At 53.7% G+C, this 15582-nt stretch overlaps 1 protein-coding gene across 16 annotated transcripts in view; it reads right to left on the reverse strand.

The window, feature by feature from the left end:
- Positions 1-15582, reverse strand: part of RBM10 (RNA binding motif protein 10) — a 28427-nt gene that overhangs the window by 2083 nt on the left and 10762 nt on the right. For 3 of the 16 annotated variants that reach the window (XM_081126247.1, XM_081126262.1, XM_081126254.1), the window contains 15 exons: positions 13094-13277; positions 11360-11590; positions 9145-9214; positions 7250-7323; positions 5775-5861; positions 3643-3703; positions 3297-3473; positions 2753-2913; positions 2485-2582; positions 2312-2399; positions 1528-1714; positions 1286-1428; positions 1076-1193; positions 898-989; positions 639-803 (listed from right to left, as the gene is read on the reverse strand). In XM_081126247.1, the coding sequence (XP_080982373.1) occupies positions 639-803; positions 898-989; positions 1076-1193; positions 1286-1428; positions 1528-1714; positions 2312-2399; positions 2485-2582; positions 2753-2913; positions 3297-3473; positions 3643-3703; positions 5775-5861; positions 7250-7323; positions 9145-9214; positions 11360-11590; positions 13094-13277 (1936 nt within the window). The remainder of the gene's footprint in view (positions 1-638; positions 804-897; positions 990-1075; positions 1194-1285; positions 1429-1527; positions 1715-2311; positions 2400-2484; positions 2583-2752; positions 2914-3296; positions 3474-3642; positions 3704-5774; positions 5862-7249; positions 7324-9144; positions 9215-11359; positions 11591-13093; positions 13278-15582) is intronic. The other 13 variants (XM_081126248.1, XM_081126255.1, XM_081126257.1 and 10 more) reach the window with 7 other exon arrangements.

Below are 15582 nucleotides of genomic sequence, written 5' to 3' on the forward strand. Positions count from 1 at the left end.
TTTCTATTTACATGTGTGATACTTTGCCACATTCCATATTACATTGTTTTCCCCCCATGCACAACACCATTTTTAGAATTTACCAGATCATCAAGTTCTTGCTTCTAAGGGCTGCACTCAGACTGTCATACTCTTCCTCTACAGACGGATACTGAGGTTCCCTCCAACTGCCCACTACACAGAACAATGCAATGGCTGTTTTCCTGCCCGCCCCCTGCTGGGCCTGAGAGAAGTTCTCTGGAACATATCTATATGTAGACATGGACACACCCCCATGAGTGCCCACTCAAAAGGAGTGAACCCAAAGGAGTATGCATGCCCACACCAGCCCACACTCCCACCAGCAGTGTGAAGGTGCCTACTAGGGGACAGGAAAGCTGACAAACCTCATGTGGATGGCACTGGCCACCTCAGAGAGGTGTGTGGCCCTGCCCCGTACTGAGGAGACTCCCTGGCTCAAGGTCACACAGCAACGAACGAGCTAGACCAGGAGCCTGGTCTCCCTTGAGCGAAATTACTGCCCACATACACATCCAGCTGCACCCTGCTCCTTCAGCAGCAGAGGTAACAGATGACAGAAATGCTGTCATCAGAAGACATTGACAGCCAGCCAGTGACTGCTGGACCTCGATGTTCACCTGTTGGGCAGTCTTGGTCTTGTGCTTCTCCTTCTTCTCTTTGCCCTCCTTGGAGGGTGCCCCTGTCTCCTTATGCCCGTCAGCCGACTGCTCCAGGGCAGGAACGTAGGTCCGCCTTTCCCCATCCCAGTACAGGTACTGCTGGCTCTGAGCATTGTAGTAATACTGGGGTGGTGGTAGGGGGTGGAGAGGGGGCATGAGGGAGGACCTCAAGAAGGGAAACTGCAGACCCCACCCACTCCCTGGACTGCCCCATCACCTGGGAGTTGGGATCATAGTAGAGGCCAGTCTGAGGATCATAGTAGTAGCCTGATGTCTCATCATACTGGTAGGTGGAGACGTCAGGAACAGCTGGGGGATAGTAAGGGGGGAGTCAAGCCCCTCCCTGCTTTGTCAAGGAACTCCCCACCACTCACCCGTAGGCCAGGGCTACTCACGGTACTGGCTGTAGGACTCCTGGGCAGTGGGGCTGGTGGCTGGTGGCAGGGCAGAGCTGGGATGGGTGGGGCTCTGGAGCTCAGATTTGAGCACAGCAGGTGACATGATGGTATATGACTGGTTATGGGGCCAGACAGGGGAAGAGGGCTCAGTGTCTGCTAATGCCCAGTGTGCTGCCCCCCCCCAGGATCTCCCTCAAACTCCCTCACCTGGCTGTTGGCAGCAGTGCCCTGGCTGCCGCTCGCCTCAGCTGCTGACTGCTGGTAGATGCCAGGGGTGGCACCAGGTTGGGCACGGGAAAAAGCCTGCAGTGACACAGAGTCTGCTCCAGGCTCTAGGGAGGCCTCGGCACCTGTAAAGAGGGACAGGGAGACCATCTGTGAATGGTGGGGCTCAGAACCCTACGCCTGCCAACCCCCACATGGGACTGAGGAGAGATGTTGGGGCTCACCTGCTCCAGCTGGGTCCCCTTTGGTTCCAGTGATGCCCGGGCCCTTGGTGCTCTTGAGGTAGCCATGGGCATAGAGGGAGGACTCTGTGCCCTGGCTGCCGCCATAGCCCTCATCCTGTTGGTAGTAGCTGTAGTCGACCGATGGTTCCTCAGGGGTGGCCCAGGCACCCTCCCCACCCTGGGAGGCCTGAGGGGCAGGTGGGAGGGGCTCATTAGCAGAGGAGGGGACATGGGGGGGTAACCTGCTAAGAAGCGGCTGCCCACAGGTGAGGCTAGTGTCTGCCAACAGAAAGCATGCAGCCCTCAGACAGGTGAGACGAGAGGGCTGCCCAGCCACAGCAGAACAGGGCAGCAGCAAAAACAAGACAGGAACAAAGATGCATGCCAAAACGCTCCCGGGGCTGACGCTGGTACATTTGTTGTGTGGTACATGTGCTGGGCATCAGACAAAAGGAAGTATCATCCTCCCCTTCTTTAGTCTCATCTCTCAAATTTCTTTTAGCCATTTATAAATTCCTTTTTATTAAAGAAGTAGTAATAATTCAGGATGATAAAATAACTGCCAAACAGGAGAGAAAACCAGCCACAATGGCACGGAAAATGAAAGCCTGGGAGGTGATCAGGAAGGGAGCGAGGCTCCAGAGCCCACGGCAGCCACTGTGAGAGGGTTTTGGGTCCATGGAAAGCCAAAATAGCAAGCCAGCCCTCCTGTTCGCAGAGAGGATGCAAGAGGGTCGCAGTGGCCCAGGTATCCAGATGCTGGGGCGGAGAAGTCTTTGAGTACCTGTGAGATGGCCCACTGGGCCGCAGCAATGGCAGTGCTGGCCACAGAGGCAGCATTGATGCGGCTGCCTTCGTTGGAGGCCATGTCCCTGGGGAGGATGTCAGACACTGGGAGTGAGATGGGGGCCCCCAGCTGGGGGACAAGCTGGGAAGGGACACAGGTGGGACCCTGACCTCTTAGAACCCTTTGCAAACTCAACGTTGATGGTCTTGCCATCGATGGTAAGCGGTGGGTGCAGGGCCTGCAGGATCTGTAGCAGCTGAGCTGCCTCCTGGGGAAGGAGGGGAGGAAGGGGCAGAAGGGTCAGGCCCGGGGAGGTCCCCGGCTCCATTGCCCCATTGCCAGACATGGGGCCGCGGTGGGGGCTGGGGTCAGGGTCCCCCCTCCCCACCCCGGGGGGCCGGGACCCTGGCTTCCCGGCCCCCCCTGTGCCGCCCTCACCACGATGGTGGAGAGCTGGATGAAGGCGAAGCCACGGTTCAGTTGGGTCTGCTTGTCCTTGATGACACGAACATTGGAGGAGGATAGCACTGCGTAGGGTGCCAGGGCCCCCAGGATGGAGTCCATGGTGCTGTGTGGGTTCAGGTTGCGCAAAATGATGGCTGCGGGAAGGGGCCCGATATTAGGGGGCATCCCTGATACTCTGCTCCAGCCCTACCCTCTCGTGGCTCCCCACTTCTCCCCCTCCTCTGGCCTCCACATCTTTGCACCTGCTGCTTCCTCTCACTTCTTCCTCCTGGACAAACTATACTTGTCAGTTCCAAGTCCCAGCTCAGTCACTCACCTGCCAAGAACTTCCCAACACACCCTCAAAGTCAAGTTAGGTCATGCTCCTCCCATGCTCTCCCTACATCACCTGTCTGTCCCCCAACTAGTCAGAGATCCCTGGGAGGACTAAATCCTGGTCACCATCATCTCTGGCCTTGGAGAGCCCAGCCCAGACACCCTAGGGCAGGGAGAAAGAAGGAACAAACAACTGACTCACTGTCGTTGGCGTTCTCTGAGCTTGGCTCTGAGCCCTGTGACAGGGATTGGGAGGCCAGCACTCCCTGGGCCTGGTAGGGCTGCGGCAAGGGCAGCAGGCCCTGGCTCAGCTCCCGTCCACCCAGTGGCAGCGTCTGCTGATCCAGCCTTGCACCCAGGGGCAGCTTCTGCTCTGCCTCTGTCAGGGAAGGCAGAAGACAGGGTAGTGACAAAGGGAAGGCAGAAGACAGGGTAGTGACAAAGGGGAGGCTCCAAGGCTGATCATCCTCCTCCCAGAGCACTGGCCCCTCCCCCTCCTCCCCCCTTCCACCAATGTCCTGGGGAGCATAAAGGCATGAGGGCCTCACCTGACTTGGGCACACCACATTTGAAGCATTTCTCACGGCGTTTGAAGTTCTGGACGCCACACTGTGAGGCACAGGCCAGGCCGTCAGAGGGGGTGGGGCTTTCCATTATGCCCTCCAAACTTGGATCCATAGATCCCCCAGGGAACCCCACCATACCCCAGGGAAGGGAGGTTCCAGAATCAGGGGAGGCAGGGGGCTCTAGCTATCATTCTCAGGCCTGTGAATCTCCCCTTTACATGGTCTCAAATTTGTCCTCAGTGCCAACCCATTTCAGGAATCAACAACTTTACCACCCAGTAACTGCTGCCTCTTCTGAGATACCTGGGAACTCCCAGGACTGTCCCCCACAATGTCCCTTTAGTAGGTTCCTCTTCCTAAAACTCGCTTCCCTGTTCAGAAACTTCCGATGTTTCTATCCCTAAAAGCCAGGAGTCCCTCTCTTGCCAGATTTCCACCCCTCCTTTATCTCAAGGACTGGACTGGATCCTGCTGCTCTCGAGAAATCTGCCTCTGGAGACCCCCAGCTTCCACATTTCTCTGTCCCAAGGTCAGGTACTGAGCACTGCTCCTGTGCCAGGCTCTGCCCCACATGCCCAGGATGTGGCTTCTGCCCTCATGGCCTCCCAGTAGCACAGAGGGGAAGATTAGTCTGTGGGTATGGTCACCAACATGGGCCTGGGGAAGGCAGTGGGCCAAGAGGGGCACCGCTCACTCGGCTTGGAAAAGTGAGCAGGGATGTTTGATCTGGGGAGTCCTAGAAGTTTGGTTTGATGTGGTTTTGCTGGGAAAAGATGCTAACACAGGAAATAATAGGTTTTCCATAGGTGATGTAGGAGGGTAAGGAGAGAGGCAAAAGCAGAGGCTGGAGAGGAAAGGTGATGCTAGATTATGAAGGATGGTTCCACTTAAGCTCAGAGTTATGGGGGTTTTAAGTAGAGAAGGGATATGGTCAGAGGTGGTCCTGAGGAATGTTACAGATGAGAGTGTGGGAGAAAGAGGCACGAGGCCAGCATACCAGAGAGGGGTGCATGGTGATTGTCTGGGGGGAGGACTGGCCTCTACAGTGGGAATGGCAAGGGAGGGTAATTCTATAATGGAAGTGACAGGACCTGGTGACCAACATGATGTAGGGGGTAAAGAAGGGGAAAGCAGGGAATTCCCCGGTTTTAAGGAGTATCTGAAAATATAGGAGGTATGGAGTTCCACTGTCACTTTGTCCCTCCCTCTCCAGAGACAGTGGATACCGGTCTTCTGATATTGTTTTTTTTTTAACAAGCAGGTCCCAGCCCCATTACTAGAGAGAATCCTTCTTGGGGAGAGGGTCAGGACCTCTGAAACTTTCAATCTTCCCCTTAGGTCTCAGGACTGCCACCCAGCTGTGGAAGGTGAGGCCGGCCCCAGGGGAGACCCGGACCCATGGCCCCTATAATCAGGAACAAGTCATGGCTCAAGGCTCATCCACGGTTCTACCTCTCTTGAACCTCAGCTTCCTCTTTGGGAATATGACTGCAAAAGCCTACAGCTTGTACCCTCAGTCTCAGGTGGATATGGCTTTGTCAGAATGGCCTTCAAGGTTGGGTCACCTAACACAAGCTCTTGAACATCCTGTGCTTTCCTTCAGAGTAACAGCTGACATTAAACGGTGCTACCCATGGGCCAGCTGTTGCTCCAAGTGTGACCCTCTCATCACCATATTTTAAGCCTCCCAAGAACCTTTGGGGAGAGGTGTCATTACCATTTGCATTTTAGAAATGGGAAAGTGAGGCAGAGAGAGGTTAAGGGCCCTGATCAAAATCAAAGTAGATCTGGGAGTCTAATTTCAGCCAGCCTGGCCCTGAGGTCCACATTTTACACACCACATTATGCCTCCACTATCATTAGTCAATCATTTATGTAAATACTGGTTGACCATCTAGTGGGACTTCAGGCAAGATCATGCTTCATGAGAGCAGAGCCTGGCACCAAGTAAGAGCTCAGTACACACTGGTGGGTAGGTGGGTGGCAAGGAATAGTGGCTACTTGAGCTGAGCTAGTCCTCCACACCACCTCAGAGGTCCCAGGAAGACAGAGATGTTGCCACCACTGCTGCTGCTGTTTCAGTCCATGGCAACTGCTGCCCACCGCCCCTGTACCTTATTACACAGCCAGTCCTCATTGATCTTGGGCTTGGGGTCGCTGTAGTGCATAGACACCTTCTGGCCCAGGATATTGAGGGAATGCTGCAGGAAAAAGCAGAGCCGAGTGAGGCCCAGGCAGCAGTGCCCCACGCACCGTTTCAGCACAGGAGAAGAGAGTGAGCGAGCCCTTCAGCTGGATGGATGAGGGACAGGGAACGGAGGGAGGTTGGAGAACGGACGAGGGAAGAAGGAAGGGAAGGAGGGAGGGAAAGCGCCACAGCCCTTGGGCACAGCTGTTTGCTGCCTTTTCAGGGCACGTGAACACAAGCCACCGGGCACACAGTGCTCGGCTGATCGACGCTTGCCTGACAGTGGGGAAACCCCCCACTCGGCCCTGACACTGCCAGGCCACACCCAGGGCCAGCACTACACAGGCTACACTTGGGATGATGGGGGACAGGAAGGGAGGGAGAGGAGGGGAGAGAAAGAGAGAGAGAGTGCACGAGCGCTAGTGCTGGAGAAGGGGGAAAAGAAAGAGCCATATTGAAAAGATGGAAGTTCCTGCTGGGAGGCTGTCTTCCCGTGGCTGGCTGGGTCCTGGGCCCACGGCACTAGCCTATGGACAGGCAGAGATGGTCCCAGGGGCGGCCCTGCTGAGCCCCGTTCCAGCACCTGCCCCTCCTTTCCTGATGCTTCCCTTCAGTGCTGCACCCCAGTGAGCCAGGCTCTGGGTGGGCAAGCAGAGCAGATCCTTGGGTCTCTGAAGGTCCCAAAGCTGCTGGATTGGGAGCCCGTGCCACACCAGGGGAGCAGGCTCCCTTCCTTTCCTGGCAGCATGGCTCCTTGCTGAGAGGGCAGGCCTGCCCCCAGCAGAATGGGGCAAGTGGTGACTCCTGGGGGGGGGGGAGGGCAGGAGCAGTGGGAGGAATGGGGCAGCCAGGTGAGCCCTGGTAAATGAAACCATCACACTTGACTGGTACTTTAGATCAATGGAGCAGTGCTGGCCTCTTGCGTGGGAATCAAAGGGCTGAACTTGTGGGGAGAGCTGGCTAAACGGGACTTGCTAGTTAGTATGCCAACAGCTAAGTTCCCCTGTGGCTGGATCCAGCGGTGCCTGAGAGTGGAACGAAGTACTGGCTCTGCCTAACCCCAGAGCAGGACAGTCCCCCTGGGAGTGGGAACATAAGTGGAAGACCCTCCCTGGTAGCCTTTTCTCTAAAAGTTCAGCCCAGAGAGGTGGAGGGGCAGAGCTAGTGCCTGGCAGGGGAGGGGGAAGTGGTGAGTGTGGGCTCTTGATGGGTAGCCCAGTGGGTAGCGAGAGATGGGAAGAGGAGATATTGAGGGTCAGGAAGGGGGAGAGAGAGGGGATGGGGGGGATGGGACACAGGGCCACAGGGCAGGGAACTGTGTCCATAAGAATCAGGCGATGGGGAGCGCTCGATTACAAAGTAGTATTTGTTTGGGGGGGGGTTCAAGTGCGGCAAAGCAACCTGATTGGCTTCCATCCATCGTGTAGCGTCCTGCAAGTGACTAAACTCGACGAAGGCGAAGCCCCGGCTCTGACCTGGAGACAGCATTCAGATACAGACGCAGTGGGTTAGTCAACAGCTTTGGACACACGGCGTTCCCGGGGGCGGGACCCGAGGGGAGAGGATAGGGGCAGAGAGGGAAGGGGGAGAGGAGAAAGGAAGAAAGGAAGAGAAAGAAACAATCAGAGAGAAAGACCATGGGGTGGGAGGCAAGGTAGATGGCTGGGAGGAGCAGGAAAGAGGGAAGGAGGAGGGAGGAAAATAGAGCCAGAGAGAGGTGGGTGGGTGGGAAAAGATAACATACACGCCAGCTGGGAAGAAAGACAGAGATGGGGCTCAGGCCAGCCTGGGGTGACAGAGACGAAAACAAGGAGCTCGGAGGGAAAATGTACAAGTAGAGGTCTGTCTCCAGAGAAGAAAGGAGAGCACATGGGCAGGCTGCTGGCTCCACATGGGCCAGAATAAATAACAGAAGGGCAGGGCCCAGCACAAGGCCAGGGGAGCCCAGGAGGGGCCCTATAATAGGTGTTTAATCAAAGGAGCAAAAGAAAAGCTGGGCGGGGCTGCTCGGTGAGGCTAAGAAAGCTCCAGGCCCATCAGGAACCTGGAGAGTTAGGGACATAATGTCACCTCAGCCTTACCACAGTGCATGGGAGGTGGGCCTCATGAGAGAGCCACCTCAGGGCCAAGATGGGAAGAGTACAGCCACTCACAGTCCAGGTCATCCTAGACAGCAGGAGAATGGGGCCAGGATGGACCAGGCAGATCTTAAAGAATCAGTGGGTGTCTGGGAGAAGTGCCCAGGGCCACAGAGGAGGCTGCACCAAGGAGACTGTTGTGGGGAGAGACCAGAATCTTAGCAGCGTGTGGTTTGGCTGGGGTGAAGCAGAGCAAGACCTGCATGCTACCAAGAGAGACTCTAGGCCTGGCCAGGGCTAGGAAAGGGACCCAGGGCTTGAGGCCGCAGTAAGCAGCTCTACCCTTGGAGGTGTACACACACAGGGAGGGCTTAGATGTGGTAGGGCTTGGGGGTACATGCTTGATCTCCAAAAGAAGAACTGTTAGGATGCATAGGAGGATGGAATGGTATGATGGGGGGGGGCATAGAGAGAGGGGGGGAGAGATACACACAGATAGAGATAGACAGACATAGATATATAGATATAGATACGAAGGTGTGGGGAGGAGAGAGACTGAGATGGAGAGAGAAGCCCAGGCAGAGTGAGGCCCCACTGTGCCTGCCTTGGGGAGCCTGGCCAGAGATCCTGTAGAGACAGCTTCCCCCCAAACCCCCTACTACCTCCAGGCCAGCTCTAAGCAGCCTGCAAGAGGGAGGAAGGGGACAAGTGAGGCCAGAAGTCCTGGCTGCTCCTTGGGATGAGCCCTGGGATGAGAGCCATCCCTTGCCTCCCCTCTTGGGATACATGGGTGGGGCCATGCCAGACCTATTTTCTGGTCAGAGGCTGTTACCAGAAAAATGTAGAGGAGAGTGAGGACAGGGGAAGGAGAAGAAAGGAGAGGGAAGGGAGTATATTGGGAGGTGGTTACCATCTCAGACACTCAGAGTCCCAGAGAGGAGGTTCCCCGGAGCCTGGCCCTGGCCCTGCCCCTGGGAAGTGCTCAGCTCAGCTCAGAGCTGCACCTCCTCCCCAACAGCCCCTCGATAGAGGCTGCTGGCCAGAGCTGTGAGGAGAGTGGGATGAGGGGGAGAGAAGAAGAGGGGTACCCCAAGCTGCCCATTCCCAGCTGTGGCAGGAAGGCAGGGTAGGGAGGGTACGTAGGAGGCAGAGGCAGGAGGAGACTTGGTGGCGAAGGCTGGCCAGCAGAAGGGGAAGGCACTGGGAACAAAAGCTCACCTGAGGATTTGTTCCGCATCAGCCGTACCTCCCGTGCTTGGATGCCATGGGACTGCAGCTGGCCACGGATCTGTAAAGGGAGATACAGATTGGGGCAGGCTCAGCACAAGGGGACTGCTGGGTAGCTGAGGCCAGCTGGAGGCCTCCAGGGCCCCAAGGGGCCATTGGTGATGCGCACACACTGCCTCTTCTTTCTCTCTCTCAGGGCTTTTCCCCAAGTGACCAGAGCCCCAAACCCACACCAGTACCCAGTCTCAGCTTTTGGTCCCAGACTTGTAGAGTGAGTCAAATGAAGGGGCAAGGTGCAAGGTGAAGCATGGCATGACACTTGAGGGCAGAGAACAATAAGAGAGCAAGTGAGCCTGCATATCAAGAATGGTGGGCAGGGGCGGCCTGACAACAGGCTTGGTGAAGCCACAAAGCAAGAAAAGTTGGGATGCAATTCTGGCAGTTAGCAAAGGAGCTGCCCTCTGCTTGCATCGAAAGACACCCATGACACACAAATATGAAACTAGGAAGGACTGGGGTCTGAGAAAACCCAAGCCATGTGTCCTAGAACCTGAATGAAGCAAAACTTGGGGCAAAGACAAAAAGGTGTGGTTGTGAGGTTTGGAAAGCTTCTTGGATGAAGTAAACCAGAGGGAAGCTGCAGAAGCAATTCGGGATTTGGACCAGGTGAGGCAGGGTCTCTAGGCCAGAGGTGCCTCTTGCAGAAGACTAGGAGTGTGTGCTGGGCATTCTCAGGCAGCAGTCTTAGTGTCTCTGGGCCTCAGTTTCCTTACCAGGTTAAACAACAGAAAGGAGATTAAACACACATACGCGTGCATATGCACGCACACACAGGAGAATGAAAAAGGACACACAGAAGAGTTTCTCAGGACTGCAAACACTCAGGAAGGGCTCAGAGAACAGCAAGAATTTGGGCTCTGGGGCCCAGCTGCCCAGTTTCAGACCCCAATTCAGCTCTGCCACTCACTGGCTGTGGGACCTGCGGCAAGTCACTTCACTGCTGAGGGCCTAGCTTCCTCATCCATAGGATGGAAATACAAAGAGTACCTTCTCCGAGGGGTGGATGTGAGGATTAAATCAGACCTGGTGTATGGCCCACTCTGTGATAAATCCTCAAGAAATGTCAGCACTCAGCTACTGTCTGACCAGGAACAAGGCAGGCGGGTCAGACTTGAGGGCAGCTGGCAGATTTCAGAGGAGAGCTGAGCAGAGAATTCATAGGGAAGAGGGGTGGCAGGGAGGAGGAGGAGAATCAGGAGGCTATTCTAGTGGCCCTCTTGGGGTTTTACTGGAACTCCTTAGGGGAAGTCTATAGAGAAGGAAACAGGAGAAAATGGAAGAAGATGGAAGGGAACACCACGAAGGAAAACAGTGTGGAGAGGCTGTTAGCAGCAATGGAAGGAAGTCAAAGAAAAACCCAAGGCTTCACCGGCCAGAATGGCTCAGTTGGTTGAGCATTGTCCTGTGCACCGAAACGTTGCCGGTTCGATTCCTGGTCAGGGCACACACAGGTTGTGGGTTTAATCCCCAGTCAGGGCATGTACAGAAGGCAACCGATTGATGTTTCTCTCCCACATCGATGTTCTCTCTCTCTCTCTCTCCCTTCCTCTCTAAGTATTCATTCTCTCTCTCTCTCTCCCCCTCTCTCTTTCTCTCTCTCTCTCTTTCTCTCTCTCTCCCCCCTTCCTCTCTCTAAGCATGTCCTCGGATAAGGATTAAAAAAAAAAAAGAAGAAAAACACAAGGCTCTGTGGCCAGGCCAGTGAGGAGATCTGATGCAGGTGACAAAAGAGGGTGAGGGGAGGGGTGAGAATAAAACCTCAGAAAATCCCATGGGGACCCTCTCCACCAGCATCATCTCTGCAATACCCAGCATTTGGCCTGGCACTGGGCCTGGCCAACATCTGGCCCTCGAAAGAACGAAGGACCAGGGGTATGTGCAGGAGGAATGCTCTGTTCCCTCCCACACCCACCACCGGCAGCCCCTTGGAAAACAAGCCAATCTGTCCGACACTACACTCCTCCGTTCCAGACCAGGAGACAAGGCCTGCCAAGAGGACAGATCAGTGCTGGGAGACAGGAGCCGGTGGGGAGAAGGGATGAAAGGTGCTAAGATCGGGGGGGTGAGGGAGAAGTTGAGGGCGCTGGAGGAAACCCAGCCTGGCCTCCTGCTCTGCCACCTGCCCGGGGCCATGGGGGGCACGTACGTCATCCTCAGTGGCTGCCTGTGGCAGCATCCTCAGCATGACGATGTTACTGGCCTTCTCCTCCTCCTCCTCCTCCTCCTCCTCCTCCTCCTCCTCCCCTTGCTCCGTGCGATAGTCCTGGTCCCGATAGTCGCCGTCTCGGGGGAAGCCTGGCGGGCCAGTGGGGCTGTGCCTGTGCCGCCGCCGCCGCCTACGCTGAGTCTCGGAGCCCGGGGAGGCCTCGTAGGAATCCTGGCCAACAGAATGAGATGAGAGACACCAGACGGGTAGTCAGTCTGGGGTGGGCCTGGGGGTTGGCCACTGGCTCTCTGAGGCAGGCAGGCTCTGAAAGCCAGGGGTGGGCGGGCTCCGGCGAAAGGCTTGGGGCAGGCAGGGTGGGTAGGCCCTGTACTGCAACCCTTCTGGGGTTGGAAATTCTCCCCGGGATGATTTTGGGGGCTGCCTTGGTGGGGAGTGGGGAGAAGCTGGTGGCAGTGTTGGAGTGGAGGAGGAACTCCCACAGACAGGTGGCCAGACACTGCTTAAATCTCCTTGGGAAGAGACAGTCTGAGGTTGGCACACTAACCCCTGCCCTCTGTTTCTCCCCCCTCCTCCCTAGCCAGCTCAGCTAGTACGTGCACAATTGTTCCTTGTAACACAGAAGGCCACACATCGCTTGTGATGCCCAGCCTGGGCCTGGGACTGGGCCTGCAACCAAGTTGTGGGTATAGGAATAGCTTAAGATCTTGGTCAGAGCCACCCAGCAGAGACTAGCAAATGTGCAAGGCCACAGCACTGCCTCCTGGCCCCTGATCCTCTGCCTGGCCAGTCCATCATCACCAGGCTTCCTCCTAATAGGGTGGTGGCTGGTTTCTTGGGTGTTGCCTAACCCATCCTTCCAGGACTAAGCAGGCCAGGCCTGGGTCCACACTCCTCCCACCCTCAGGGGCCAGATGATTCAGTGCTTCACTATTCTTTCCAACCCAGATGCCACTGGGAAAGCTTGGCTGCTTACTACAGGAGTCTCTGCATTGGACCCCTCAGAGGGAAGCCAGCAGCCCACACTCTGCCCTCCCAGGGCTAAGGCTGCAAGAGTACCCTTCCCACCCCACCAAATAAGAGAGTTGTCTGTTTGCTTAGATCAGGGCCCTGATTGCCCCCTCAAACTCGGGTTTCCCTAAGGTAAGGCTGCTTCTTCCCCTCAGCTGGCGGCTCCCAGGTGGTGAGCATCATGCCTTCCTCCTCACACTAGGGCTAACTACTAACATGGAACACAGAGGTGGGGCCTCAGGAGGTCCTTCCCTTATGTCTAGGGGCTCTGCCACCACCAGGAATGCCTACAGTTGGTCTCCCAGAGCTGCTGTGCTTGGTGATAACCAGGTTTCCATTTGCTTTCCCAACCCTAAACACTGAGTGCCATTAAGAGGCTCCTGAAGAGCCCTATATTGGCTGGAAGCAGGCAGTACAGGACTTGCAGTGAACTGTGGGTCCAAACTAAATGCTAGGGAAGAAGGAAGAGAGGTGGTGGCAAGGGGCCCTCAGAAGTACAGAGCCAAGCATATGGAAGTCAGGGAGACCCAACTTGGGAGAGGAGCCCTCAGAGGGGGAATGGGGACAGACCCTCCAGGTGAGGCAAAGCCACTGAGCACAGTCCAAAGGCATGGGAGCTGAAAGCTACCTGCAGCCAGATGGAGGCCCTGCAGGAGCTACCCTGCCCCCTCCCCACCAGGCCTGGCTGGCCCTCCTGGCCCTCACCTCTGCACTCTGCTCCTCAGATGAGTCGTCATAGTCGTGCTTGCCCTCCTGGCTGCCATACTCGCGGGGGTATGAGCGGTAGTCCATGTCCCGGTAGTCATGGTCCCGGCTGCGGTTCTCCCCACTGTCATCCTGGGAACGGTCGGTGGCTCCATAGCGGCCAGTCCTGTCCCCACGACCACCTCTGGGGGAAGAAAAATGGCAGGGATTAGAGGCAGTCCTTTCTGAAACATGAAATAGGTGAGGCTGACCCCTACCCGCTCACTCTTTCTAAACCCTCAGCCTCTGACAGGGGACCCTAAATCTTGACCTCATGGGATGAGCAAGCTCCCACCTCTCTCGCAAATCTAATCCACTTCTGTCCTTCCCTCCCTCACCTCTCCAGTCCATGCTGTCTTCCTTCACTGGGCCCACAGGTGTAGACTCCTGACCTCCACCCAGGACTCCCCAGTTCATTCTCTACACCCCAAATGTGAGCAAAGCCAATTGAGCCCAATCGTATCGCTCCCTTCAGTGGCTTCCTCTTAGTCTCAGTATAAAACAACAAAATGCTCACCAAAGTCCTACAAGGTCTGCAGGGTCTGCAGGGTCTTGCAGGCCAAGGTCCCTGCCACTCTCTCTCTCTCCGCCTCATCGTGCACTGTGTCGCCTCGCCTGTGTTTCAGTCACCTTGCTAGCATTAGCAGCTGTTTTGTTAAAACTTCTACTGCAATAACTAAAGTAATTACTGCAAAGTTGATTTAATGTGCATTTCTTTGATGATTTAAAAATTACTAGACTGTGAGTCCTGGGAAATGTAGGAACTACACCTGTTTGGTTTATTGCCCTAGTCCCCAAAGCGTACCTTAGTGCCTAGTACTCAGTAGGTGTCTAATAATTTATTTTTTTGATAAAATGATTAAAAAAGTATTCTAAAAGCAACTAATACATGTTTACTTAAAACAAGGAAAAATAGACACCGTATAGACACCGTACTACTAGCAGGAGGCCAATCCAGGTGAGGAACAACACTAGCATGTCTATTATCAACGCCATTATTAACATTATTCTAGGATACTAGCTAAAACAACTAAACAAAGGAACGAAGAAAAGAGATTAAAAGCTAGAAAGGAGAAGGTAAAATCACCATTATTTGTCAATGATATGAAGATATGCCTGCAAAGTCTAAGAGAATCAACTGAAAAAGGATTACAAGGATTCCGGGTACAAAATTAATATACAGAAATAAATATATTGCCTTTATTCAGAGAGCTGCTGTTTAGAAAATAGGAAGATCCCAAGTATAACTGCATTGAAAAGATTAACTACTAGACATGTGCAAGATCTTATGACTATTTCACATATATAAACCAGGATACATGTGAAATGAGTCAATAATTGATTGATTTTTTAATCCTCACCTGAGGGCATGCTTAGAGAGAGGAAGGGGAAGAGAGAAAGGGAGAAAGAAGGAGAGAGAGGGAGGGAGGGAGAGAGGAGAGAGAGAGAAACACTGATGTGAAAGAGAAACATCAATCGGTTGCCTTCCATACATGCCCCAAACTTATGGTGCACAGGACGAAGCTCAACCAACTGAGCCAATCCAGCCAGGCTGAAATGGGTCAATGATTTAAAAGAAATGAAACATTTAAAAGTAGAAGAAAACATGGGATAATTCCTTGGTAATCCTGAAGTGGGAAAAACTATGACACAAATCCAACAGCCATGGAAGAAAAGATGATTAAATCAGAATACATGAAAATAAAACACATCTGCTTGGAAAAAACAAAAACAATCATAAGCCAAGTCAAGACAGGCAATAAACTGGGAAAAATACAAGAAAAGGAAAAAGGAAAGGAACAGAATTCAGAGTAAAGAAATACAAATGATTTATATTTGAAAAGTTGCTCTACCTCAATCATAATGAAAGATGAAAATTAAAACTACATTGGATAGACCATTTTAAAATAAACATTTAAACTTTATTTTTGTGTATTTTTCTAAATAATTTTATTGAGGTAAAATATACAACACAAAAATGTATGATGTTAATCTTTTTTTTTTTTTTTTTAATATTACAAATGTCCCTTTATCTCCCCAATCCCTCTCCCCACCATTGTCCATGTCCTTGGGTTGTGCACTTATGCATATAAATTCTTTGGTTACTCTCTCCCCCTCCACCCACCTGCCCTCCTCCCTCCCTCTGACATTCGTCAGTCTCATCTATGCTTCCATGTCATTGAATCTATTCTGTTCATCAGTTTATTAAGTTCTTTAGATTCCACATGTGAGATCATGTGATATTTGTCTTTCTCTGCCTGGCTTATTTCACTTAGCATAATTTTCTCCAGGTCCATCCATACTGTCCCAAAGGGTATGAGATTCTTCTTCTTTACAGCTGCGTAGTATTCCATGGTGTAAATGTCCCACAGCTTTTTTATCCACTCATCTACTGATGGGCACTTGGGCTGTTTCCAGATCTTAGCTTGTTAATCATTTTTAAGTGTTCA

Source organism: Miniopterus schreibersii, assembly GCF_964146895.1.
Source record: "Miniopterus schreibersii genome assembly, chromosome: X".
Lineage (NCBI taxonomy): Eukaryota > Metazoa > Chordata > Mammalia > Chiroptera > Miniopteridae > Miniopterus > Miniopterus schreibersii.